This window comes from Trichechus manatus, unplaced genomic scaffold, assembly GCF_000243295.1.
Source record: "Trichechus manatus latirostris isolate Lorelei unplaced genomic scaffold, TriManLat1.0 scaffold00041, whole genome shotgun sequence".
Classification (NCBI taxonomy): Eukaryota; Metazoa; Chordata; class Mammalia; order Sirenia; family Trichechidae; genus Trichechus; species Trichechus manatus.
The window spans coordinates 13,791,233-13,817,336 of NW_004443977.1; the positions used below are offsets into that span (position 1 = coordinate 13,791,233).

The window sequence follows — 26,104 nt, forward strand, 5'->3', positions numbered from 1 at the left end:
TTGTTTTCTAGAGGATTTGCTGTTGCATCCTTCAGGAGAAAAGTCACCCAAGAGGAGTCTTAAACTTTATTAACATTGTAAAATATTCAGTGTCTTTTTTCCCATTGTTCTTCATTTCCTGTTTTTTTCTTTTCTTTTTTTAATACCCTGTTTTGCAAATTGGAGACATGTATCAAGGCAAACATACTTAAGATGCTTTTTGTTCCAAAACTTCCTGTACTGTTATGGAGGAAGGATTAATCCTTGGTATTTATTAAGTACAGAGTTATGAAAAGATGAGATGACCTTTAATGAATAATCAATATTTACTCATAAAATACATCACGTTGAGGAGAAGACCAAAAATATTTACTTATTGCTTGATAAACTTAGAAGAAAAAAGCAATCCAGCTGACCTCTAAAGTTTCAGGTTTTAGGGCAAGTGTAAATGGAAATACAAATTCCATAGGTCAAGATATTGAAAAATTATATTTGCAGCTAACAAAACATTAAATATAATGTTTTGACCTCCAAACTTGACAGATATATCTTCATGTGACCTGGAAAGCCAGATTCCAATTTAGTCTTTGCTCAAGACTACCCAGAGTTCCATACTGGAATATGGCAAAGTTGGGGAGCCAGATTGTTGCCCCTCAAGAAGTTTCTTGTGCACAAGGAACTCCCCAGCCCATGTGCGTAGACTCTGTCTACATTCTCTGCAAACACCATCGCTTGGCCAAGAGTCTAGGGGAGTGTGTGCTGGTTGTCTTAGTCATCTAGTGCTGCTGTAACAGAAATACCTCAAGTGGATGGCTTTAACAAAGAGAAATTTATTTCTCACAGTCTAGTAGGCTACATGTTCAAATTCAGGGTGTCAGCTCCAGGAGAAGGCTTTCTCTCTGTTGGCACTGGAGGAAGGTCCTCGTTGTCATCAATCTTCCTCTGGACTAGGAACTTCCCTGCGCAGCACTCTGCTCCCGCACTGCTTTCTTGGTGGTATGAGATCCCCAATTCTCTGCTTCCCTTTCCTTTTATCTCTTGTAAGACAAAAGGTGGTGCAGGCCACACCCTAGGGAAACTCCCTTTACATTGAATCAGGGATGTGACCTGGGTAAAGGTGGTGTTATAATCCCACCGTAATCCTCTTTAACAGAAAATTACAATCACAAAATGGAGGACAACCACACAATTCTGGGAATCATGGCCTAGCCAAATTGATACACGCATTTTTTGGGGGGACATAATCCATGACACTGGTGCTATAGTCCACCCTAGGGGAGACAGACGTGGGGAAGAGACCTGTGCACGCCCCACATACAGGACTGGGCTTTTGCCCAAGGAATGCTGGAGTCCCAGGTGCCTGGAACATGATCTAGAAGATTGGGCATGTTCCCTTGGTCCATGGGAAGGCATATGGCTGGAGGAGGGTCAGAGGAGGGCATCTGAATCACGGAGCCCATGGTGTGGGCTCTGGTTGCCTGGGCCTAAGGGTGGCACTGAATGTCTTATGTTTTAGGAGCAGTGACCATTTCAGTGCCTTTGTATTGAAAGAAATTCTCTTCCCTAACATTTCCCTTAAACTTTACCAAGCTAGGACAACAGAGCAGTCACTTACTGGAGTTATTCTTCAGGATGTGGTTCTGCAGGTGGTTTCTTCTGCAGTCGGAAGTCAGATGTTTTCGGTACAATATTTCTGAGGTTCTTGATTGCTTTTTTGTTTTATGTTACAGATTTATTGTGATATAACTCTCATACCATATTCACCTATTTAAATCATTTTTAGTATTTTCCCAAGAAACCCTGGTGGTACAATGGTTAAATGCTTGGCTGCTAACTGAAAGTTTGGTGGTTCAAACCCACCCAGTGGCTCTGCAGGAGAAAGAGCTGGTAATCTAGACTCATAAAGATCACAGCTTAGAAAACTCTATGAGTCAGTTCTGCTCTGTCACATGGGGTCACAATGAGTCGAGATCGACTTGATGGCATCCACCACCACCACCAGTATGTTCCAAGAGCCTTGCAATCATCACCATTATCAATTTTAGAACATTTTCATGACCCCACAAAGAAACCTAAACCAATTTGCAGTCATTCCCCTTTTCTTTCCACTCACCCCTAGCCCCTAGGCAACCATTAATCTACTTTTTGTCTCTATAGATTTGGCTATTCTTTAGAGTGCTTTTTTTTTTTCTTTTATTGTACTTCAGGTAAAGGTTTACAGAACAAATAGTTTCTCATTAAACGGTAGTACACATATTGTTTTATGACATTGGTTAACAACCCCACAACATGTCAACCCTCTCCCTTCTTGATCTTTAGAATGTTTTTAACATAGTTTCCCTACAAATTGAATAGTAAAGTCTTAGCACATTCAAATATTTTGTTTTCTCAATAGATGTAAGTCAGTGCTTCTCAAACTTTAATGTTCAGGCAAACCACCCAGGGAATCTTGTTAAAATTTAGAGTGATACACACAGTTGGTCTGGGGAGGGGCCTGGGAGTCTGAATTTCCAACAGGCTCCCAGACGATGCCCACGCTGCTGGTCTGGAGACCACACTTAGAGGACAAGGACATAGATGATGCAGAAATTGTTACTCTAATCAGAGCAGCCTCTATTTTAGACAGTGTGTCAAGGACTTGAGATTTATAACTGGCTTACTATGGCAGATTCCCATTATGTGTGTGTGTGTGTGTGTGTGTGTGTGTGTGTGTGTGTGTGTGTGTGTGTGTTCGCTCCTGCTGTGAGTCATGCAATGGGAGGATTCTTTGAGTACATAGACCTCAATCTCTTCTTGTTGTTGGGTGCCGTTGAGTTGATTTTGACTCATAGCAACCCCGTGTGACAGAGCTGAACTGCCCCATTGGGTTTTCTAGGCTGTAATCTGTTTAGAAGCAGATTGCCAGGCCTTTCTTCTGTGGAGCCACTGAGTGGGTTTTAACTGCCAACTTTTCAGTTAGCAACTGAGCACTTAACCATTGCACCCCCGGAGACAATGAAAATTAGTACTGTGAGGAATCCAAATATTTTCTCTCTTCTGATCTTCAAATCTGTGTTCTTTCTGCGTCATCGCCATCTTTGTGAAACATGCAGCCAGAGATGCCTCAGGTGGTTTAACCTGGCTTGATTCCCTTCCTTATTGAGGATTCAAATCCATGTTTCTCTGCCATCCCTAATGTATCAGTGTCATTGCTCTGGCCCCACGGCGCCTTCTGGATATTGCGTTATACGAAATGAAAGAATAACCCTATTTGCCACTAGTTCTGCCTCCTTAGGTACAGACCCTGCGGTCCCTGTGTACCGAGAAGGAATCTGAAGCATGAGGCGCTCCAGTGACTTGCCTTGGTGACAAGGCTGATTTTAGAGCCCAGAGCCTTGTGTTTATTCAGGGTGGACCACTGCATAGCCTGTGGCGTCCGGGTGCCGTCTGTGGAAGAACTCACTTTCTCTGGGTTTCATCCAGCTGTTTTTGTTCCTGTGGTTTCCTGCTAAGTAACTGTATCATCAGATCCCACATGGCAAAGCCAGGGCTGAAAACAGAAACCAAGCTTCGTGCATCTTCTGTGATGGCCCATGGAGACTCCCCGCGCTTCCAGCTTTTATTTCAGATGTGAAACGGGAGCATGGGGAGGCTCGTAATGGTCCATTGGACTCTCACGGCTGAGGCCTGGTTGCTTGTAAAGCCCTGTAAGAGCATGATATAGGAAGTGGCTGAGCTTCATGGGCCTGGTACAGCACTACTGTGACTTCTATGTAAGATAGACTTGAATATGAAAAAGATTAAAAAAATCATTGAGAAAGAACAAAAATGAGAGCACTCACACATTGCCACTATGAATCTGACTTGTAGCGACCCTATAGGATGGAGTAGATCTTTCCAAGACTATAATCTTTCTGGAAGCGGATTTCCACATCTTTCTCCCTCGGAGTGGCATGTGGGTTCAAACCGCCTACCTTTTGGTTAGCAGCCGAGTGCTTAACCACTGCGCCACCAGGGCTTCTTTAAGGAGAGCATAGTGGTGGCTGTTTAGATGATGTCACTTCCAGGCTGAAGCACTTTCAGTGGCTCCCGTCACTCAGATGTTAAACCCAAGCTCCTTATTATGGCCTCAGGACTCCTCTCTCTGGCGCTGGTCTCCTCTTGTAGCCTTGCTGCCTTCAGGACTGCTCTCTCTGGCGCTGGTCTCCTCTTGCAGCCTTGCTGCCTGCTGCTGTTAGCTGCCAATGAGTCAGCTGTGAGTGAAACAGAAGGAAACGCGTCGCTCAGTCCTACACCATCTTCATGATCTTCAATACCTTTAAGTCGATTGTTGTCGCTATTGTAGTGCCCTCCAACCTGGGGGTGGGGGTGGGGGTGGGGAGTCATCTTCCCAATACTATATCAGACAATATTCTGTTGTGACCTATAGGATTTTCACTGGCTAATTTTCAGGTTACCAATTGAGATGTTTCAACGCTGGAAGTGCTCCCTTGTCAATGCCAAGAAATTTGGAAGCAGATACCCGGCCAACTGACTGGAAGAGATCCATATTTGTGCCCATTCCAAAGATGACCCGACACAATGCGGAAATTATTGAACATTATCATTAATATCATGCATAAGTAAAATTTTGCTGAAGATAATTAAAAAATGGTTGCAGCTGTACATCACCAGGGAACTGCCAGAAATTCAGGCTGGATTCAGAAGAGGACGTGGAACCCAGGATATCATCGCTGATGTCAGATGGTTCTTGGCTGAAAGCCGAGAATACCAGAAAGCTGTTTACCTGTGTTTTATTGACTCTGCAAAGGCATTTGACTATATGGATCATAACAAATCATGGCTAACATTTCGAAGAATGGGAATTCTAGAACACTTAATTGTGCTCATGCGGAACCTATGCATAGACCAAGAGGCAGTCATTCGAACAGAACAAGGGGATACTATGTGGTTTAAAATCAGGAAAGGTGTGCATCATGGTTGTATCCTTTCACTATACTTATTCTGTATGCTGAAAAAATAATCCAAGAAGCTGGACAGTATGAAGAAGAACTTGGCATCAAGACTGGAGGAAGATTCGTTAACAACCTGCAATATGCAGATGACACATCCTTGCTTTCTGGAAGCGAAGAGGACCTGAAGCACTACTGATGAAGATCAAAGACTACAGTCTTCAGTGTGGATTACACCTCAACACAAAGAAAATAAAAATCCTCACAACTAGACCAATAAGCAACATCATAATAAACGGGGAAGATTAAAGTTGTCAAGGATTTCATTTTACTTGCATCCACAATCAATGCCCATGGAAGTGGCAGTCAAGAAATCAAAAGACACATTGCATTGGGCAAATCTGCTGCAAAAGACCTCTTTAAAGTGCACCTGACCCAAGCCATGATGCTTTCAATCACCTCATATGCATGTGAAAGCTGAACAATGAATAAGGAAGACCAAAGAAGAATTGATGCCTTTGAATTATGGTGTTGGCAAAGAATAGTGAGTATACGATGGACTGCCAGAAGAATGAACAAATCTGTCTTGGAAGAAATGCAGCCAGAATGCTCCTTAGAAGTGAAGATTGCAAGACTTTGTCTCGCTTACTTTGGATATGTTATCAGGAAGATCCGTTCCTTAGAGAAGGGCGTCGTACTTGGTAAGGTAGAAGATCAATGAGAAAGACCTTCAATGAGATGGGTTGACACAGTGGCTGCAACAATGGGCTCAAACATAGCAACGATTATGAGGATGGCGCAGGACCGAGCAGTGTTTCGTTCTGTTGTACATAAGGTTGTCGCAGCCAACTCATCGGCACCTAACAACAGCACAGTTTTCAGAAGTAGATTTCCAGGCCTTTCTTCCTAGCTTTGCTAGCTACAACTCCCTCCCCTTGTATAGTCTTCTTTTGCTCTAGCTGTACTGGACCACGTACTGTTCCATGTGTCTCCTTGTGCTGATCCCTTAAGCTGGAATGTTCCTCTTCCCCTTCTCTTCTGTCAAAATTTTAGTTGTCCTTTCAGGACTAGCTTACTTGCCTCCTCCATGTTGTCTTTTTTTTATTTTTTAAACTTCTTGCCTTTCCTCCTCTATCCTTGCTATAATTAATCTTCTGACATTTTCTTATTATCTAAATTGTTAATAAAAACCATGTAATGAAACTACCATGTATTGAACATGTACTGTGTGCTGACATGGTACAATGTGGTGTGCCTAAGTGACTTCATTGCATCTTCCAAACACCTCTGCAAGGGAGCTGGGGTTATACTGGCTGCACAGGTAAGGAAAGCATTCCCCAGAGTTGACCCCCAGCAGATCTGACATTGAACAGAAGACTGGTGCCAACGCCCAGACCGTCTTAGGCTCCATTTATATCCATGTCTCAGCCAGAGCTGGCAGGAGCTGGCGAAGGGGACTGTGTCTCATGTAAGAACCCCTAGAACTTCCGAAGCCATGGATGACCTGGCTTTACATGTAGTGAGATGGATTATGGGAACGTCCTTCTACCTGAACACATTGACTGTCACGGTCATGCTATCCCAGGTCATTTTTATTTCCTCTGCAATGTGTCTTTGAGCTATGGACCCCAGGAGGCCTTAAATTGTATTCCTGAAGCTTTTGCAAAATATGGCAAAGAGACTTTAGGGCACAGGCGAAAATGAAATAAGCAAACATTAGTAAGACTGAAAAATGCAAGTAGGTGGCCACGGGGATAGTGGTCAATGTGGATGGTTACTTGGTCAGGTTAAGGATAAGTGAGGTAGAAAGAGGATCCCTGCAAATGGTGACTATGCATCCAAGCACAACTGGGGAGAGAAAGTTCTTGGGTGATAAAATTCCTGCTCATGTCTACACTTAACAGTGGTCTTGTTTGCTCTCTTGGGCTGCTGTGAACTGTTGTAAGAGTGAGTGTGTGAGAAGTTGGAGCACAATATACCAGTTGCCATTGAGTCAATTCCAATTCATGGTGACCCCATGTATGCAGAGTAGAACTATGCTTCATAGGGATTTCAATGGCTGATTTTTCGGAAGCAGATTGCCAGGCCTTTCTTCTGGGGTGCCTCTGGTGGGTTCGAACTACCAACCTTTTGGTTAGTAGCTGAGCGCTTAACCGTTGGCACCACCCAGGGACTCCTAAACACAGTACAGAGAGGAGTAAACACTAAAAAGTTAAAAAGTCAAGTTTGACTGAAATAATGATCTAAAATAATTTTTAGGGGCCTAGGGAATGCTCACATATAATAATATTAAAAATGTAAGCTCCTGTGTAACGTCAATTTTGTTAAAATACCCACCACCACATGCCCTTCACATTGAAGCATAGGGAAAAGACTAGCCAGAAATATTCAAATAGGTTGAGTCTGAGGGGTGGGTTGATGGGTGATTTTTATTTTGTTTTTATATATGTTTTAATTTCTAGATGTTCTCAAGTGAAATGTATTTGATAATCAGAAAAAAAAGATGTATTTTTAAAAAATAAGCCTAAAACCTTAACTGAAAAAATTAAAAGAAAAAATAAATTCTACATGAGCAGGGCACCAAGAAATCAGAATGTGTCAGAAACAGGCTGGGTGGGAAGGACCATTGTTCTGAGACAGCATGGCTTTTTTCTTAATGTTCTTTTATGTGTATACACAAAATTCCAAAGCTTTTCCTGAGTTTGTTTTTATGACTAGTGGCTTTAAACTTTTCTCAGTCAGCCTTCCAGTGGAAACTGCAGTTTGAAAATGTGATGAAAATGGATGGAACTTCCCAAGGATTTTTGGTGTAGACAGGGCTTACGAGGGGTGTGGAGAGAATAAGGTCCTCTCAGCTAATGTCCTTCCCCTTCCTCTCTGTCAGTCTCTGACCAGTTCCATGCCTGCCTGATCTCAATGCTCGCTGCCACATATTGACAGTAACCCCAGGGAGTGGGGTCGATCGAGTAAGGAAAATTGCTTCCACTTACTGTCTTTGCCATCTTGGATTCCTTTAGAGCTGCTGCAAACTGGAGTGCTGGATTTAAGAAATGGAGGGGGGGATGTGGTGCTGAGATACTTTTTGCTTCATCCTTCTCCATATATATAGACACACCCCTACTTATATGGTACAAAAAACTTGTTGCCATCAAGTCAGTTTTGACTCATGGTGACCCCAAGTGTTACAGAGTAGAATGGCGCTCCATAGGGTTTTCTTGGCTGTGATCTTTATGGAAACGGATTGCCAGGCCTTTCTTCCATGGCACTGATGGGTGGGTTTGAACTGCCAACCTTTCGGTTAGCAGTCAAGTGCAAACCATTTGCACCACCCAGGAACTTCTTACCTCAGCTAAAAATTCTGTGTCTATTTAGCCCAAATAAACATACTAAAGTTGGCAGGAAAAATTGAAGCAGGGAAGCCTTTGGCTAAATCTTTGACATTGGTGGCAAATTAGTCAGACTTCAGTTTTGTTCTTGTCTGATTTAAAATTTGGCTTTTAAATATTGGAATATAAAAAATTACCAAGGAGAAAACCTTACATATATATGTGCCCAAAAAACTTCCTTACATTTTGGTACCTTTTAAAGCTTTATAAACTATTTCTGAAAGGAAATTAGGAATGGATAAAGACAGGTTGCCAGGTTAGAACAGAACTGAATTGAACCCTTCCAAGTTCTGAATTCTGTGTGTCTGTGTGTGTATATGGGCGCGCGCGCGTGTGCACGCATATACGCACACACATGAGATTGGGGGGCAGATTCTTGGCTTAAAACTCACAAACTCAAGTCTGTAAGACTCCTTGAACATCATATAGCTCTTCCAAAATGTCATTTTGATAAGTTAATATAAATGAATCAGAAACATCTGCACCAAAAATCCCCCTGAACACACAAGGGTTTAACAATTAATGGAAGAATGTTTGGCACAATGTGTTTCAAGTTTTAGTGATTCAAAAATGTTTTGAAAAACAGTTAAGTTTTAAGACATTTTGAGAACGTATAGGGCAGCTGGTTCTCCCACCTCCTCTAAAAATGGGAATAGTTCAGTCCTTTGTGTCATTTCCTCTTATTGTCTGTGAAAGAAATTCTAGTAGAGGCCCCCATCTCTAGGCTCTGAGGTGACGGCTGCAATCTGCCATTCTGTCCAGATGAACGGAGCACTTCTAACCCCCTCCTTATCCCATTCCTAGATTTGTTGCCTAAACGAATATTGTGTATTTCAGGTACAGTGTTCTAAAAGTTACAATGAGACAATGTTGCCAGACCATGAGTGAAACTGCAAGACTCATTTCCAGATTCCGGGTTAGCATTGTTGCAGCCATTGATCACTGTCTCACAATTTCAAGAGTTTGATTCTTTGTGACACTGGTTTGTCCCTTCTGAAGGTGCCCAACATGATAGTTGACCCTGGAGGAAAAGAAAGAAAAGATAGCAGATGTTCAGAATATGAGCTGATATCTGACGTATTGTTAAGAGGAAAGCTCCAGTATAAATAAAAGCCACGTTGATTCAGTGTCCTTAAGCCTCCCTCTTATTCTTGCACATACTGAGGAATCCTGACAAATGCCAGCTAAGCAGAAGAAAGTGATTAGTGTGCAGTTCCCTTCCAAGCTCTTTGATTCGAAGTTGTCCTCCCATCTTAGTGACTTTCAGTCTCGCCATCCTGAAATTTTAATCACCCGAGAATTGAGCACACATCAGTTAGGTCACCCAACTTGTAATTCTATCTGGATTTGAAGATGAAAGAGGAAACCCTTGCACATTCTCGTTCCTTCTGTTTTCCCCTTCAAGGGACACTGTCAATCTTTCTGAGGCTTCCTAAGTGATCATCATTTAATTTTCTTTATACGTTGGAAAGTCTTTACAGGCAGTCCCTGGGTTACAAATGTCTAACTTAAATACAATCCATAAAGCCTATTATGTTAAAAATTCAAGGTACATACAATGGTTTGTAGTAACAAACATGCTACTTTGTGACATGCATCAAAACATTATTGTTACTGTATTATTATGTTAAAGACGTTTTAGTGTATCTGAAAGTGTTTCTTTAATGTTTTTTATGCATAGAAAGGTACACTATATACTATGTACTAAGACAAACATTTGACTAACTGATATTAGATATGAACCGTACCTAACTGTTCCAACTTGTAGGAATTGAACTTAAAGACAGATTTAGGAATGGAACTTGTTCGTAATCTGGGGACTGCTTGTATTACCCAAACTTAAAAAAAAAAATGAGTAATTAAAAGTGGTGAAAGTATATTAGTAAATGGACTTGAGAATTCAGGAAACCATGAGTCTACATCACTGTGGAAATAATGTGACTCTGTCCCAATGGCTTTTAAATCTAACACTGCTGATTAATGATTCTTTCCCACTAAGTTTAAAGGGGGGGGGGGAGACTTAAGATAGGGATTCTTCCCAATGCTTCTGAGCCAGAATTTGCTTTAGTTTTGCTGGGGTACATCAGGTCACGCTCCTACTTAAAACCTTCCATGACTCAGGGTTGCCCCCAGCCTAAATTCCAAACCCTTAACATTGGCTTTACCTGGCTTCTCCTCTCAACTTCATCTCCTGCCTGTCTCTTTCATAGCCACCTTGTTCCACCACGCAAAGCTAGCTGCTACTTCAGGGCCTTTTACTAAGTGTTGTTTCTGACCCTCAGACCTAGCTCCTCTCCTCATGCAGGGCCCAGCTGGCTCCTCCTTGGAGAGCATCCTGCCACACACATAGCACTTTGTATCATGCTATCCTGTTTTCGTTTCATCACAGCAGTTACTGATAAATGAAATAATCTTGCTTATTGGCAACCTCTCATCCCTGAAGTGTGCACAGTGAGTGAATGGGCTGGAGAGACATGGCCTCTCTTCAGAAAAAGATGTGCCGTTTACAGTTTTTTAAAAAATGTTGAACGCTGCTTTGTGTGTACCTGGTATGCTGCCATGCTAGTTGGTGTCTTCAGATAGCTTGGGGGAGAGTGCTTATTTTATAAATAGTCCAACTCTGGAGTGTGGAATGCCATATCCACCCTGTCTAGTCTTTTAGAGAGAGGTAGAAAGACCAAAATCTTGCAAATTACGAATTCTATTAAGAGAGGTCTTAGATTTGCCCTTCTAAATCTCTAGGCTCTAGCTTAGAAATTCTAGTTGATATCCCTCACCTCCTAGAATCCCAAGTCACACTTTGGGCAGGGATGTGATAATGTGACAACATCGAGTGATTGCATTCATCCTGATGAGAGTTCAGAGTGCAGTGTCTGTTTAGGATGAGTGTGTATTATTGCAGATGTATGGAGCCCTGGTGGTGCAATGGTTAAGCACTCAGCTGCTAAGTGGAAGGTTGGCAGTTCGAACCCATCCAGCGGCTCCACGGAGGAAAGACCTGGTGACCCAGTCCCATAAAGATTATAGCCTAGAAGATCCTATGAGGCAGTTCTGCTCGGTCACAATTTGATGGCGCCTAACAACATTTAGAAATGACAAAGAACTTCCCAGTTTGGGTTAAAAAAAAGAACAACTTCCAAAAACCATTGGTCTTAATGGGATACACCACTCTTAAGTTTTAATTTTTCTTAAAAAGAAAAAAGAAAAAAAGGCAAATTGTCATCTCCATTTTAGCACAAAACTTACGCTCCTCCCTGCAGAGGTCTGACACCATTGTTTCCAAGCCAGGATTTTGACAGCAGCACAAACTCCCGTTTTAGGGAAAAGAGCTTAATTTTCTGTATTGTGAAGGTCTGAAAGGTGAGGAATGTATTTCAACCTTGGTAATTCCTTAGTTGATTTTAGATTTGTCCTCCAGGAATTTGTCTAAACCCCTCCAGATGGGGGCAAGGAGTCCTGAGATGGCTTCTGATATTGGAAGGCATAACCAGTTGTCCAACTAAGCTGCTATTTCCAGTGGGGCATCTTTTACGTAAAGAGTCCTGATGGCGCAACGATTAAGCACTCAGCTGCTTAAAGGTTGCCAGTTTGAATGCACCAGTGGCTCCACAGGAGAAAGGCCTGGTGATCTACTCACAGAACAATTATAGCCTAGCAAACACCTAAGGACAAGTGGCCTGGATGGGTCACATGGAGTTGCTGTAAATCAAAATCAACTTCATGACCTAAGAACAACAACATGGTCAAGGTGCTTGTATGGTGCTTTTGGACTGTTGTGTCTCCTCCTTGGAATTCGCCAACTGTTCCCCTCTGCTTTGTCATCAGCATTTTTACCTGTTGCTTTGATCATGTTATCTTACTCTCTTAAACTCCAGTTGAGGCTTAACACTGAGGATTGAATCTGAGAGCCTTACTTTTGTCTTTAAAACCTTTCACTGGACTTAGGAGGCACTGAGTTTCTGTTACAGGCAATGAAAAGTATGGAAACAGATAGTGGTGATGGTTGCATGACATGATGAATGTAATTACTGTCAGTGAACTGTACTGTAAAAATTTTGAATTGGCAAATGTTTTGTTATATATATTTCTACCATAATTAAACCAACAAACAACCCTTCACTGGGGTGTCCTTGATCATTGCTACCCAAAGTTTGGACCGTGGGCAGCAGCCTCAGCATCACCTGGGAGCTCGTTAAAACTCTCAGCCCTACCCTAGATCAACTTCATCAAAATCTGCCTTTTAACAAGATTTTCAGATGGTTCGTATGCACACTTGAATTAAGAAGCACTGTTCTAGAATCCCCCCCGTCACCACCATCATCATCATGGCTAACAGCTGAGTCTTACTGAGAAATTACTCTGCCAGGCTCTTATCTGAGCATTTTACATACACCATCAACAGTAGATGTGATCTGTGTCAGCTCTTGAGCTCTTTATTCTGCTTCCAAGTCAAGTGGACTGCTTAGAGCTGCAGATAGAAGCACCAGAGATGAACTCCCTTGGGTTCCGTTGAGATAGTGGAGAATCTTAGATTTGATCTTTGAAGGAATACTCTTACTGCTACAGCTCTAATCTGAAAAACAAACAAAAATGGAGATAAGTTATACGACCTTGCGTGACATTGGCCCAGAGTTTATCAAATCCTTTTAAAGACCTCAAGATGAGAGTACCTGTATGCAGTCTGTGTACTCAAGGCCAAGGTTAATTACAGGAAAGCCAGCATCTGAGATTCGGTGAGATCAAGGTCAGTGGTTTTCAAACTGAACTCTGAATTGCCTCTAGGGGATGCTCCAGAGAAGTTCTAGTGGTGAGATGCCTGACCTGAGATAGAGATCTAGGGTCTCTCCTCACTTTCCACCCATTCATACAGACTTTCAATCTTAAATCATTTGTATAATAGGCCCTAGGGTAACATTTTATTTAATGAACCTTTCCCCACTTTAAAAGAAAGTTCTTTTTAAGTTAAAAAGCAACTGAACTGCAGGTTAGTGGTTTCTTAGGGCTGAGGTAGCAGGGAGGGAGAATAATGTTTCCGGGTGGAAACCCCAGGTTCTGCTCAGTGTGACTTGTCTCAGCCAGTAAATGAGAGACCGAGGTAGGAGAATAGAAAGGCACCTTTATTTTGTTGTGCAAGGAAAGGAGACATTTGCAACTGCAGCCACCAAGACTGCTTAGCAAGGGTGAGAGGGAGGGTTACTTATAAGGGATTTACAAGTATGAGGTTCATATAAGTTATATCAGGAATGTTCTTAATGGTACTACGCAGGCACAATGGGGTTTGCATGTAACTTCATGCATCGCGTGTTTAGAAAATGGCAGTTAAACTCCACTCAGAGGCAGGGAAGTTACTATGTTTGAGGTCTAAAAGGTTATCCTGAATGTCAACATGGCGCCTAAATCAGTTTTTGCCAATTTCCTCTAGTTTTGGAGCAGCAGTTAAAGAGAGAGGAACCAGGACTTTAATGTAAAGCTACAGGGCCTGTCAAGCAAAGGAACCAGGATTTTAATGTAAAGTTATGGGGCGTGCCAAGCAAAGGAACCAGGATTCTAATGTAAAGCTACGGGCGTGCCAAACAAGCTGCTTGAAGCAGTGGAATTTTCTACAGTCTGGGGACCTCTGTCTTAATGAGAAAAAAAAAAAAACTTGTTGCCGTTGAGTCGATTCCAACTCATAGCGACTCTGTAGGACAGAGTAGAACTACTCCATAGGGTTTCCAAGGAGCGCCTGGTGGATTCGAACTGCTGGCCTTTTGGTTAGCAGCCGAACCTTTAACCACTATGCCACCCTAAAACCATTGCTGTCTAGTCGATTCTATAGTGACCCTATAGGACGGAGTAGAACTGCCCCATAGGGTTTCCAAGGCTGGAATCTTTACGGGGAAACCCCACTGGTGTTGTGGTTAAGAGTCCGGCTGCTAACCATAAGGTTGTCACTTCAGATCCACTAGGCTTTCCTTGGAAACCCTATGGGGCAGTTCTACTCTGTCCTCTAGGGTCTCTATGAGTAGGAATCGACTTGACGGCAATGAGTTTGGTTTTTCTTTAATCTTTACAGAAACAAACTACCACATCTTTCTCCTGTGGAGCAGCTGGTGGGTTCGAACCACTGACCTTTTTGTTAGCAGCTTAGCACTTAACCTCTGTGCCACCAGGGCATTTTTCTTTGAGATGATAAAAATGTCCTAAATTGGCTGTGGTAACAATTGCACACATTTGTAAATGTACTGAAAACCATGGAATTGTACATTTTAAATGGGTGAATTGTATGGTATGTGAATTATATCTCAATAAAGCTGGTAAATAAAAAAAGAAGCAACTGAACTATGAAATAAGTCACCAAAAAAACCCATTGCCGTGGAGCTGATTCTGACTCATAACACCCTGTAGGGCAGAAATGAACTGCCCCATAGGGTTTCCAAGACTGTAAATCTTTACAGAAGCAGACTGCCATGTCTTTCTTCCATGGAGCCAATGGTGGATTTAAACGCCAACCTTTTGTTTGACAGCCGAGCACTTTAACCACTGCATCATCAGGGCTCCAAAATAAGTCACGAAAGGACAAATATTGTATGATCCCACTTATATAAAGTAGGGTATGTATAGAGATCAAAATTTATTAGTGGTTGCCTGGGGTTGGAGGAAAGGGCAAATCTTTACTTAGTGGGCAGAGTTTCCGTTAATGGTGGTGGAGTAATTTGGAAACGGATAGTGACGATCAATGTAAACAATGTCACTAAATTGTACATGGAAAAAAATTTTGAATTGGCAAATGTTTTGTGTTATATATATATATTTTTAACCACAAGAAAACAATTAAAAAAAGAAAACTGAACTAATCCTGCTTTATTGTCTTAGGCTGAGTTCTCTAGAGGAGCAAAACCAGTGAAGTGTTTATAGATGGATAGATAGATAGATAGATAGATAGGGAGAGAGAGATGTATTTCAAGGAAATGGCTCAGAGTTGTGGAGGCTGGCAAGTCCCTTATCCATGTCAGGCATCAGGCTGGAGGCTTCTGCTGACTCATGTGGTTGCAGGGCCTGAGGAACCCCAAATCGGCAGACTAGATGGCAGGCTGCTGGTTCATGGGGCTGCAGGAGCCAGTGAATCCCAAAGTCTGCAGGTCAGGTGGCAGGCTGCTGGCTTACATCCCAAGAACTGGAGGTCAGAGGATGAGAAGTCAGAAGCAGAACTGAGGGAGAGAGAGAGAGCTTTGCCGGAACATCATATATATTGGGTACAGGCCACATCCCCAAGGAAACTCCCCCTACATCAGATCACAAAATGGAGGATAATTACATAATACGGAGAATCATGGCCTAGCCAAGTTGACACATAACATTAACCATCACATCCATCCTTTGCAGATGAAGTAGTTGAGGTTCAGAAAGGCAGACTGACTTCCCCAAGGTGACACATTGTTTTGGCTAAAAGTGAGTTCTTGTGTTTTGTGTTCCTCATTTGAAAGCTCAAAAGCCGGGCCCACTGCCAAGTCAGCTAGGCAGTTCCCCCGTGCCGTCTGGATGCAGCCAGCCCTTATTATACTCAGTGGTGCTGACCTGGGCCCACTTCCCTGGATCAGGCCTCCTGGGTGTGTGTCCAGACCACAAAACACTGTTCAGGTGTGCAGGGCAGAGCCAAGTCCAGAATCATCTCTCCTCCCTGTTGTTTCTGCTGCAGGTTGCATTCAGTCTGTATGCTTCCCTTCTCTTTCTGAGTTTTTTACACGCAAAGTTATTTACAGTCTTGGAGAGAGCACGGAAGACTCTGCTCTTGGCCAAATAGAAACAGCTCTTCTCCAACCAAAAGGTGAAGGAACCAAACCCCCCATTTTAGGAGAATGTGCATTTGAGGGACTTAGGACCAAAAAGGGATGGGGAGACTGAGATCATAAGAGACCCTGTGAAAACACTTTTTTTTAACTTCTAAGAAAATAAACTATCAATAAAATAAATTGATGTCAATAGAACGTCACTGACATTTGGAACACTTTCAGTTAGTAATAATAAATATGTGGGTAAATTTCCATGTTATCATTTGTTGTGTATTAGAAACTGCTTCCTTTCTCTTTCTGACAAATGATAGATATACGTGTTGGGTGCCATCGAGTTGATTTCCAACCCATAGTGACCCCATGTGACAGAGTAGAATTGCCCCATAGGATTTTCTAGGCTGTAATCTTTATAGAAGGCAATCACCAGGTCTTTATCCTGCAGAGCTGCTGGGTGAGTTTAAATCATTGACCTTCGGTTAGCAGCCGAGCACTTAACCTTTGCATCATCAGGGCTCTTTATATGCCTACTAAGACGCATTTTATTTCTAAGAGTGGCTGTCCACCCAAGTGTACATTCAATGCCTTCCTGATATTTTTGTCTGGAGTTGCTAATTCCTACTTCCTGGGTTGGGTCCCCAGAGACCTGCCTGTGCTATCAGCCCCCATTCAGGCCAGTTGGAAACGTAGGAGTCGAGTTCTGGGATACAGTTTCCTTTCTCCCAGCTTTTGCCCTTCTCCTCTCATTCAGTTTACCTACCATTTCTACTTCTAACCCCTGTTTCTCCTATATCTAATTGTTCCTGATGAGACCACCACACACTGGAACAGAAATGCTTACTATTTCCAGAAGATGTATTGAGATAAATTCCTACACATGAGATTTCTTACAAGGGAAACGGAGATTCTTTGGTGTGTGTGTGTGTGTGCATGTGTGTGTGTGCGCTTTAGGTGAAAGTTGACAGCACAAGTTAATTTCTCATTTAAAAATTTATGCACATATTGTTTTGTAATGTTGGTTACAATCCCCAGAATGTGACCACATGCTCCCCCTTTCTACCCTGGGTTCCCTGTGCCCGTTTGGTCAGTTGCTGTCCCTTCCTGCCTTCTTGTCTTGCTTTTGGACAGGAGCTGCCCGTTTGGTCTTGTATATTTGATTGAGCGAAGAAGCATGTTCCTCACGTGTGTTATTTTTTGTTTTAATCTTTGTCTGAGACATGGGCTTCGAGAATGGTTTCACTCCTGGGTTAGCAGTGTCTGGGGGCCGTTGTTTCCAGGGTTCCTCCAGTCTCTGTCAGACCAGTAAGTCTGGTCTTTTTTGTGAATTTAAATTCTGTTCTACATTCTTCTCCCTCTCTGTCTGGAATTCTCTGTTGTGATCCCTGTCAGAGTGGTTGTTGGTGGTAGCCGGGAACCATCTATTTCTTCTTGTCTCAGGCTGGTGGAGACCATGGTTCATGTGGTCCATTAGTCGTTTGGACTAATACTTCCTTGTGTCTTTGGTTTTCTTCATTCTCCTTTGCTCTGGATGGGATGGGACCAATATATGTATCTTAGATGATGAAATTCAGATTCTTGTACTAAAAAGACAAGTACTTAACTACTTTATTTAAGTACATATACCCCTAAGAATTTGGAGGTAAATATTGGCTCTCAGGCTCTTTAATCATATATGTAGGTTCTACTCAGGGCGAGTCTTCTCAGCCAATAAATGAGACACCAAGGTGCGAGAGCGGAAAGGCACCTTTATTTCATTTCACAAGGAAAGGAAACATTTTGGAGCTGCTGCTGCCAAGACTCCTCATCAAGAGTGAGAGGGAAGGTTATTTTTAAGAGGTTTACAAGTAGGAAGTTCATACAAGTTACAGCAGCAACATTCTTATATTATGTAGGCACAATGAGGTTTACATACAACTTCATGCATCACATGTTCAGAAAATAGCGGCGACCTAGAGGTGAGGAAGTTAGTATATAGTCCTCTAATGAACTAAAAGGTTATCCTGAATGTCAGCATGGTGCCTAAACCAGTTTCCGCTTATTTCTTCTAGTTTTGGGCAGCAGTTAAGGAGAGGGGAACCAAAATTTTAATGTAAAGCTATGGGGCATGCCAAGCAAGCTGCTTGAGGCAGCAGAGTTTTCTGCAGCCTGTGGACCTCTGTCTTACAGAAATATTATCTAAGAAAATCCTTTGGATATCTTGTATATATGCTAAATATTTTAAAGTTCATCTTTAGTTCTTTTGTCCCTAAAAAAGATTTAGGGAATATTTAGCCCTTTCTCCCAAAAAGAGAATCCCTGAGAGATTATAAAAACACATTTAAAGATATTAATTAGTAATATGTAATACTGGAGCAGTTAACTTTTATCCTTGAAGGTCTTTTTGGTTGTTTACTAGGATTAAGATACTGAACTTGATCTCTCAGGTAGATCTCCAGGGTAGGAAAATGGTTGTCACTGAGTATCCCTAATATTTTGTGACACTTGGATACCATGAAGTGATGTCTTTGTCAGAGTTTGACAGAAGTTCTCCTTGTAAAACTTCAAAGCAGGACAGATTACCAGGTGTAGCTGGTGGGTTAAAATAACTAACCTTTATGTAAAAAGGAGCCCTTTATAGGGTTTGCTCTAAGGTCAAACCTGTTTATATATATTTATAAAAGAGAACCTGCAGAGATTTGTTCCCATATCAGGCTGTGCTCAAGATAGAGACAGAAGAGTCTGTCATGTATCTTTCATAGTCCCTTGACCTTGTTTCGCAAATCCAGAGGTAATCTCTGGACAGATAGACGAAACCATGTACTTTGTTATTTAATTCATTTTTTGCCCTATTGTTTTTCCTATGTAGAGTCCCTGGGTGGTGCATACAACCAAGCAGTTTAAGCGCTCGACTACTAACTGAAAGATTGGAGGTTTGAGCTCACCCAGAAGCAACTTGGAAGAAAGGCCTGGCAATCTGCTTCTGAAAAATCAGCCATTGATAGCCCTGTGGAGCACAATTCTACTCTGTCGTACATGCGGTCGCCATGAGTCTGAATTGACTTGACAGCAACTAGTTTATTTAGGATGGATCTATTGCCATTCTCTCTAATTTGAATTCATTTAGAAGTAAAGTTAATCTCAGATAAGAGATTCCCCCATCCTCATTTAGTTTATGACATGTTCACACTTGACCAGTTACCATCTCCAAGGTAGTACCATGCATTGCTTGGCTTGAGGCTGAATTTTTGAACTTACCAAGATGGGTTTAGATGAATCCAGATCCCCCTGTGGGGCTGAGGTTGGTGTCAACTTCCCCTAAGTCACAAGGCTGTGTCAGGGAGGTACAAATGCTAGAATAAAATCAGGAACCTGGCAGGAAGGAGAAAGAGGAATGCATACTTGGTAGGCAGCCAACAGCATCAAGTACAGTTATAGTCTTGCAGTTTCCAAGGTCATCTTGTTTTATTCCTTTAGTATAAAGGTGCTTTTGACCTTTTTCAAGGCTTCAAACAGATTATTAGTCTTTTAAAAACACATTCCCATAGATAGGAAACTTAGAGGGCAGTGAGTTTGTGTTAATAGGGGAAGAACAGTTTGGAAAAGGAAGTTGAGAATGGCTGCACAACTTGAAGAATGTAATCAGTGTCCCTGGGTTGTACATGTAGAAATTGTTGAATAGGTGTATGTTCTGTGTATTTTCTCAGCAACAACAACAACAAATAAAATAAATTGTTTTAAAAAAATGCATTCCTCATCTCTTGGCCTTAGTGATACCTTGTTAGAAATCTCCAAACATGAGAGCCAAGTAGAGGAAGAAGCAAATGTGCAGGCTTGAGTACAGAATATGAGTCAGAGGTCCAAGTAAACTGCTGGTGCATGCACCCACGGAGCCATAGCTGCAGGAATATGGAATGCTGGAGGCCAGGGACGCTGTACAAGTTGTTGACCGCATGCTACTGTCTGGAACTTCTCTCTCAATGGATCTAGAACTTCCATTGCCATCCGATCACCATGAACACCTCTGAGAGACCCACCTTGCTTATACCAAACCAGTCCCTTTGGACCCTCTGCCCTGGACGAGTGACATTCCGGGCTAGTTCTGTTCTCAGTTGTGACTGAGTGTAGCATGTGCACAATAAATTATCTTTTCTGCTCTCGTAGCTGATGAATTAAAAAAAAAAATGCTTCCCCCAAATTATAGTCTGGTGTTCCCCACCAGATTATGAGTGCCTTGAAGCTGGCACCTTACCTGATTTGTCAGAGTATGCTAAGCATCCAGCACAGGTGCTGCAACATCTTAGGCACAGAATGAATATTTGCAGAATAAATACGTAGATCTTATCCTCTGAATCTCCCCGGATTCAAGGACTTCACACATTGTGTAAAATAAAACACATATCCACACCTGTAAGAGTGTTTCATAAAGTTGCTACCTGTAATAGCGCTGCCTCTTTTTCTCCCGATGTTCAGGGTTGGCATTTTACTTTAATCTTATTTTTACAAAGTTTATGACTATCTTAAGTAGCATTAACTTTCTACCTTTTAGATTAATTTAACGGGGGAGGGAGGGCGATATTTTTCTTTTTTAACTTGCTACTAATGTAATTTACGGGCGTTTACCAAACTTTTGACCACATCCCTGGGCGGCACAGATGGTTAAGCAATCGATTACTAGCCACAAGGTTGGCAGTTCGAACCCACCCAGTGGAGTCTCAGAAGATAAGCCTGGTGATTTGCTTCCAAAAGGTTAAACCAAAAAAAACCAAACCCATTGCTGGCGAGTTGATTCCGACTCATAGCCACCCTCTAGGACAGGGTAGAACTGCCCCATAGGATTTCCAAGGAGCAGCTGGTGGGTTTGAAATGCCCACGTTTTGGTTAGCAGCCAGGCTCTTAACCACTATGCAACCAGGGCTCCTCTAAAAGGTTGCAGCCTTGAAAACCCTATGGAGCAGTTCTACTCTGCACACATGGGGTTGCCACAAGTCGGAACCATAAATCAGCACTATCGTGCTTTTACAGGGGCATTGGTGTTTCAGTGGTAGAATTCTTGCCTTCCACTCAGGAGTCCTGAGTTTGATTTCTGGATCATGCACAGCCATCACTTGTCTGTCAGTGGAGGCTTGCATGTTGCCATGAAGCTGAACAGGTTTCAGTGGAGCTTCCAAACTAAGACAGACTAAGAAGAAAAGGTCTGGTGACCTGCTTCCAGAAATCAACCAGTGAAAACCCTATGAATCACAATGGTCCAATTCACAATCAATCATAGGAATGGCACAGGAGCGGGCAGTGCTTCATTCAGGCGTGCATGGGGTTGCCATGAGTCAGGGGCAGACCCAACAGCAGCTAACAACAACAGCCACATTTTTAAATAGATTTTCTGCTCATTTCTGCTTTGACCTCCTTTAAGTCTGTTTTTTTCTGCTACCTACCCCTGATGGCGCAGTGGTTAAGAGCTGCTAACCAAAAGGGCGGCAGTTCAAATCTACCAGCCACTCCTTGAAACCCTATGGGGCCTCTACTCTGTCCTATAGGGTCGCTATGAGTCAGAATTGACTCAACGGCAGTGGGTTTGGTTTGATGTTCTGGTGCCAGGATAATAGGGAGTGAAAGGATAATAGAAAACGCGAGTACATTTTCAGCAGGCTTTGTGTGTATTTACTGTGCTTCTTACACCATCACTGTGGTGGGTGGACTTTTTACTGGTCCAGTTTAAAAGGTAACCTAAAAAATTTTAGAGGCAAGTGATTTTTCTAGTCTTTGTATTATCTATTGCTGCTATAACAAAACTACCACTAGTTTAGTGGCTTAATATAGCACAAAGTGATTGTCTGACTATTCTGCATGTCAGAAGTCCAAAATAGGTCTTACTCGGCTAAAATCAAGGTGTTGACAGGGCTGCGTTCCTTCTGGAGGCTTGAGAGGAGAATCAGTTTTCTTTTCCAGCTTCTAGAGCCCTAGTGGCACAATGGTTAGTTAAATGCTCGGCTGCTAATAGAAAGGTCATCAGTTGAACCCCCCAGCCACTCTGCAGGAGAAAAGACCTGGTGATCTGCTCGCATAAAGATTACAGCCTTGGAAACCCTATGAGGCAGTTCAATGACAGCAACAGAGGCTACCCACATTCCTTGATTCATGGGCCCTTTCTCCATCTTCAAAGCCAACAGTACAGCATCTTCAAATCTCTTTCTGATGCTGGCCTTTCTGCCTCCTTCTGTCTCTCAACGATCCTTCTGATTACATTCATCCTATCCAGATAATCCAGGATAATCTCCCCATTGCAAGATCCCTAATCACTTCTGTAATGTTGATTCTGACTCGTGGTGACCCCTTGTGCATCAGAGTAGAACTGTGCTCCATAGGATTCTCAGTGGCTGATTTTTTCAGAAGTAGATGGCCAGGCCTTTATTTTGAGGTCCTTCCAGGTAGACTCCGACCTCTAACCTTTTGGTTACTAGTTGAGTGTGTTAACTGTTTGCACCACCCAGGGACTAGATGTAAGGCAGCATATTCACAAGGTGTGGGGATTAGGACGTAGACATTTTTGGGGGGTGATTATCCAGCCTACTATAGTATACTGCCCTAGCATAGTTCACTTCCCTCAAGTTTCCAGGCTTCTATATACGTGGGAGAAAAGGTTTTGATTTTTTGGGGTGTCTTCTCCTGATATTTCTGTCTTGGATGTTACTTAATTCTATGAAGAACTAACGTCTCCTGTATTTATGTGGGCAAATTGAAGTTGGCTGATAGTGATACTGTAATAACATAATAGCAGGGGAGGCCACACTGGAAATGGAGACCTATGAGTTTTAAACAGTGATTTTTACAACTTGCCACATAGTGACATGTTCAGTGAACTCACAGAGTCTTTTTTACCTTTTGTCTTTTAGGCTTATATACAGAAGTACATTGTAAAGAATTATTTCTACTACTACCTATTCAGATTTTCAGCTGCTTTAGGTCAAGAAGTATTCTACATCACCTTTCTTCCGTTCACTCAATGGAATATTGATCCTTATTTATCCAGAAGGCTGATCATCATATGGGTTGTAAGTATTATTATTTGCTAACCACTACTAACTACTTGTACAATTACCTGTTTTGTTAACCACGTACTTTGTGCATATGAGTTTTGTTTTTTTTTAAATCACTTAGAGTAGAATTTGTTGCCTGATTTCTTTGGAAAAGTAATTTAGGCAAAATTAAAATGGTAGGAACACAATATTGTCTTTAGTTTGTAATCTCATATACATTGTACACCTTCCCATGGGTGAATAAAACTAGAGGAGGGGAGAAAAAAGGACCTTTCTGAGAACCCATGTAGGGGTAGAAAATGCATCCTCCCAAGAGGTCCTTACATTTTATCAAAGGCTGAAACTAGAAGGTGTCGACTAATAATTCCCGAAAGTATTAAGCGACTGCTCTATGTGCATTGGAGAGACAAACATGTAAAGCAGGGCACCTGCCTTGAGAGAACTTTTAGTGTAGTCAGGACAGCCAACATGCACAGAAAAACCGAATGACAATTCGAAGTGGAGAGGTGGAACCCTTTCCCATGTTCTACTTGGGGGTCTTATCGTTTAACTCTGTTGAGGGCCAAATGAGTTCTGAATTTTTGAGGGGGGTGGTTAGGGGGTAGGTTGACAGTTGTGAGGCCATAAGGCATCCTAAAAGTATATGGGCTTTGGCATCAGGCCTGAGCTCAAGTGCTGCTCAGCCATGTCTGTGTGCCCTTGAGTTGAGCCTTATCTTCCTCATCTATGAAATGGGTTAATAATGTGTGTCTCCCAAAATTGTTGTGAAGATGTATGTATCCAGTGCCCACAGAACTCAGCTTGTGGGAAGGTCTAAGTGGTCACTATTTGAGCATGATAATGCATAGTGACTACTCTGTGACAGGGCAGATCAACTATTCCTAAGATCAGAGGTGTCTAGACAGGACAGGGGGGTTCAGGGGCAAGAGAGGCTGCCAGCACAGCTATTTCCATGACTCAGAATTCTGTCAGAAGCCCTTGGTTGGGTGTAAAGGAATCTGGGTTCTTGTATGGCTCTGCCTCTGAGAAGCTATGTGATCTTAAGCAAGTGACTTTTCCACTCTGGGCTTGATTGTTCCCATTTGTAGAACAAGTTAGTGTAGTGTGGCCTTGATCAGGCGCTGTATGCTCAACTGCCCTCAGAGGCCAGGGAGAGAAAATAGTGAAGGCCTGGGTGGGAGAGGTGGCCAGGGTGGGGGTGTACATGTGAGTTATTCACCGTGTGGCCCCAGGAAACTGGGGAGCAGCGGCCCCTCCACTCCTCAGTGACTGCCCTGAGGAAAAACAAACTAAGAGTTGTCAGGTCTTCCTGTTCTTCATGTGAAATCTCCAGGTTTTTAAATGTAGGCTGACATTTTTAAAACATTGTATGTCAACAAAGAACCCTTGACATCTGAATGCATGAGCCCTGGTTTGAAGCCTCTAGCCTAAATGACCACCAAGATCCCTAGAGCTTATAGCTATGATTGTTTGGCCCTGAATTCTGTTTTCTCCTTTTATCTCTAACACTGCTAGCCACATTACCTGTTCCCCATTCCCTCTCTCAGTCTACCTTCTGAAATTGAACGTCTGTCTAAAAGTACAATCCAAGAATCTGCAAACACATGTGCGTGTTGTGAGCTGTAAAGGTGACTGTTAGTCCAGCTGTCCCTCTCCCTTTCTAAAGCTAGCTTCTGTATCTGTGGAGCAGTGATGGCAGCTGGAGCTGGCCAACGGGCTTAAGTGGGGGAGAGAAAAAGAGAGGGGGAACATTCCTTCTGGGCTTCAGATTTGAAACCCTGCTTATTGCCTGAGATTAAAAAAAATTAAAAAACTTTTATGGCAGTTGAGTGGATTGCAAATGATGAACTTTTAATAATCTGGGAATGTCTGATAAAGTGTATGATCAGCTCAAGGCCAATTCTCTCCTCCTGTGGGGCTGGGAAATTTTTCCTGAGGGGCTGGGAAGACCTTTAGACTTGGTAGAGAGTGGTGGTTAGGGTTGTTAGGTGTCATTAAAAAAAAAAAATTGCCATTGAGTCGATTCTCACTCATGCTGACCCCATGTGTTACAGAGTAGAACTGCTCCATGGGGTTTTCTTGGAGTGTTCGCCAGGCCTTTCTTCTGTGGCTGGGTGGGTTTGAACAGCCAGTCTTTAGGTTAACAGACAAGCATAAACTGTTTGTGCCACCCAGGGACCATTATTGATGGTTATTTTACGCTTAGGATTTCTCATTTCAAAGGTGCTGAAATTATTGCCTGTTTGTGACAGAATTAGAAGTCTCATGTTAGAGAATGATCAAATAAAATCTGCACCTAAGAAAGGAAAGAGTAAAATTTCAGTCTGCACTTTGTCCTAAGGTTTGGTGAACTGTTACTTGAGTTTTAAAATGGAGCATGGCCTCGTCCATGAGGCAACCGTGCTGAGAGTTACGTAGTTCTTTTGTGTGGTCAGCTATGGCTACGTCTCTAAGGGCAGTGTGACAGGGTACAATAGTGTGTGCATTCATGGCACATTCTGGTGGAGAGAGAGAGTGTGTGTATGTGTGTCTTAGTCATCTAGTGCTGGTGTAACAAATACCACAAGTGGATGACTTTTAACAAAGAGAAATTTATTCTCCCACAGTCTAGTAGGCTACAAGTCCAAATTCAGGGTGTCAGCTCCAGGGGTATGCTTTTTCCAATTGACTCTGGAAGAAGGTCCGTGTCATCAATCTTCCTTTGGTCTAGGAATGTCTCAGCACAGGAACCTCAGGTCCAAAGGATGCACTCTGCTCCTGGCGCTGTTTTTTTGATGGTAGGAGTTCCCCATGTTTCTCTGCTTGCTTCTCTGTTTTGTATCTCAAAAAAGATTGGCTCAAGATGGTACCTAATCTTGTAGACCTCATCAGTATAACTGCTGCTAACTCCATCTTACTACATCGTAGGGATAGAGTTTACAACACATAGGGAAATCACATCAGATTACAAAATGGTACACAATCACACAATACTGGGAATCATGACCCAGCCAAGTTGACGAATATTTTTGGGGGGACACAATTCA

The 26,104-nt window shown here is 42.4% G+C and overlaps 1 protein-coding gene across 1 annotated transcript in view; it reads left to right on the forward strand.

Annotated features, from left to right (window-relative positions):
• Positions 1–26,104, forward strand: part of SGPP2 (sphingosine-1-phosphate phosphatase 2) — a 117,774-nt gene that overhangs the window by 29,443 nt on the left and 62,227 nt on the right. Inside the window, exon 2 of the mRNA XM_004376361.2 lies at positions 22,935–23,093. Within this exon, the coding sequence (XP_004376418.1) occupies positions 22,935–23,093 (159 nt within the window). The remainder of the gene's footprint in view (positions 1–22,934; positions 23,094–26,104) is intronic.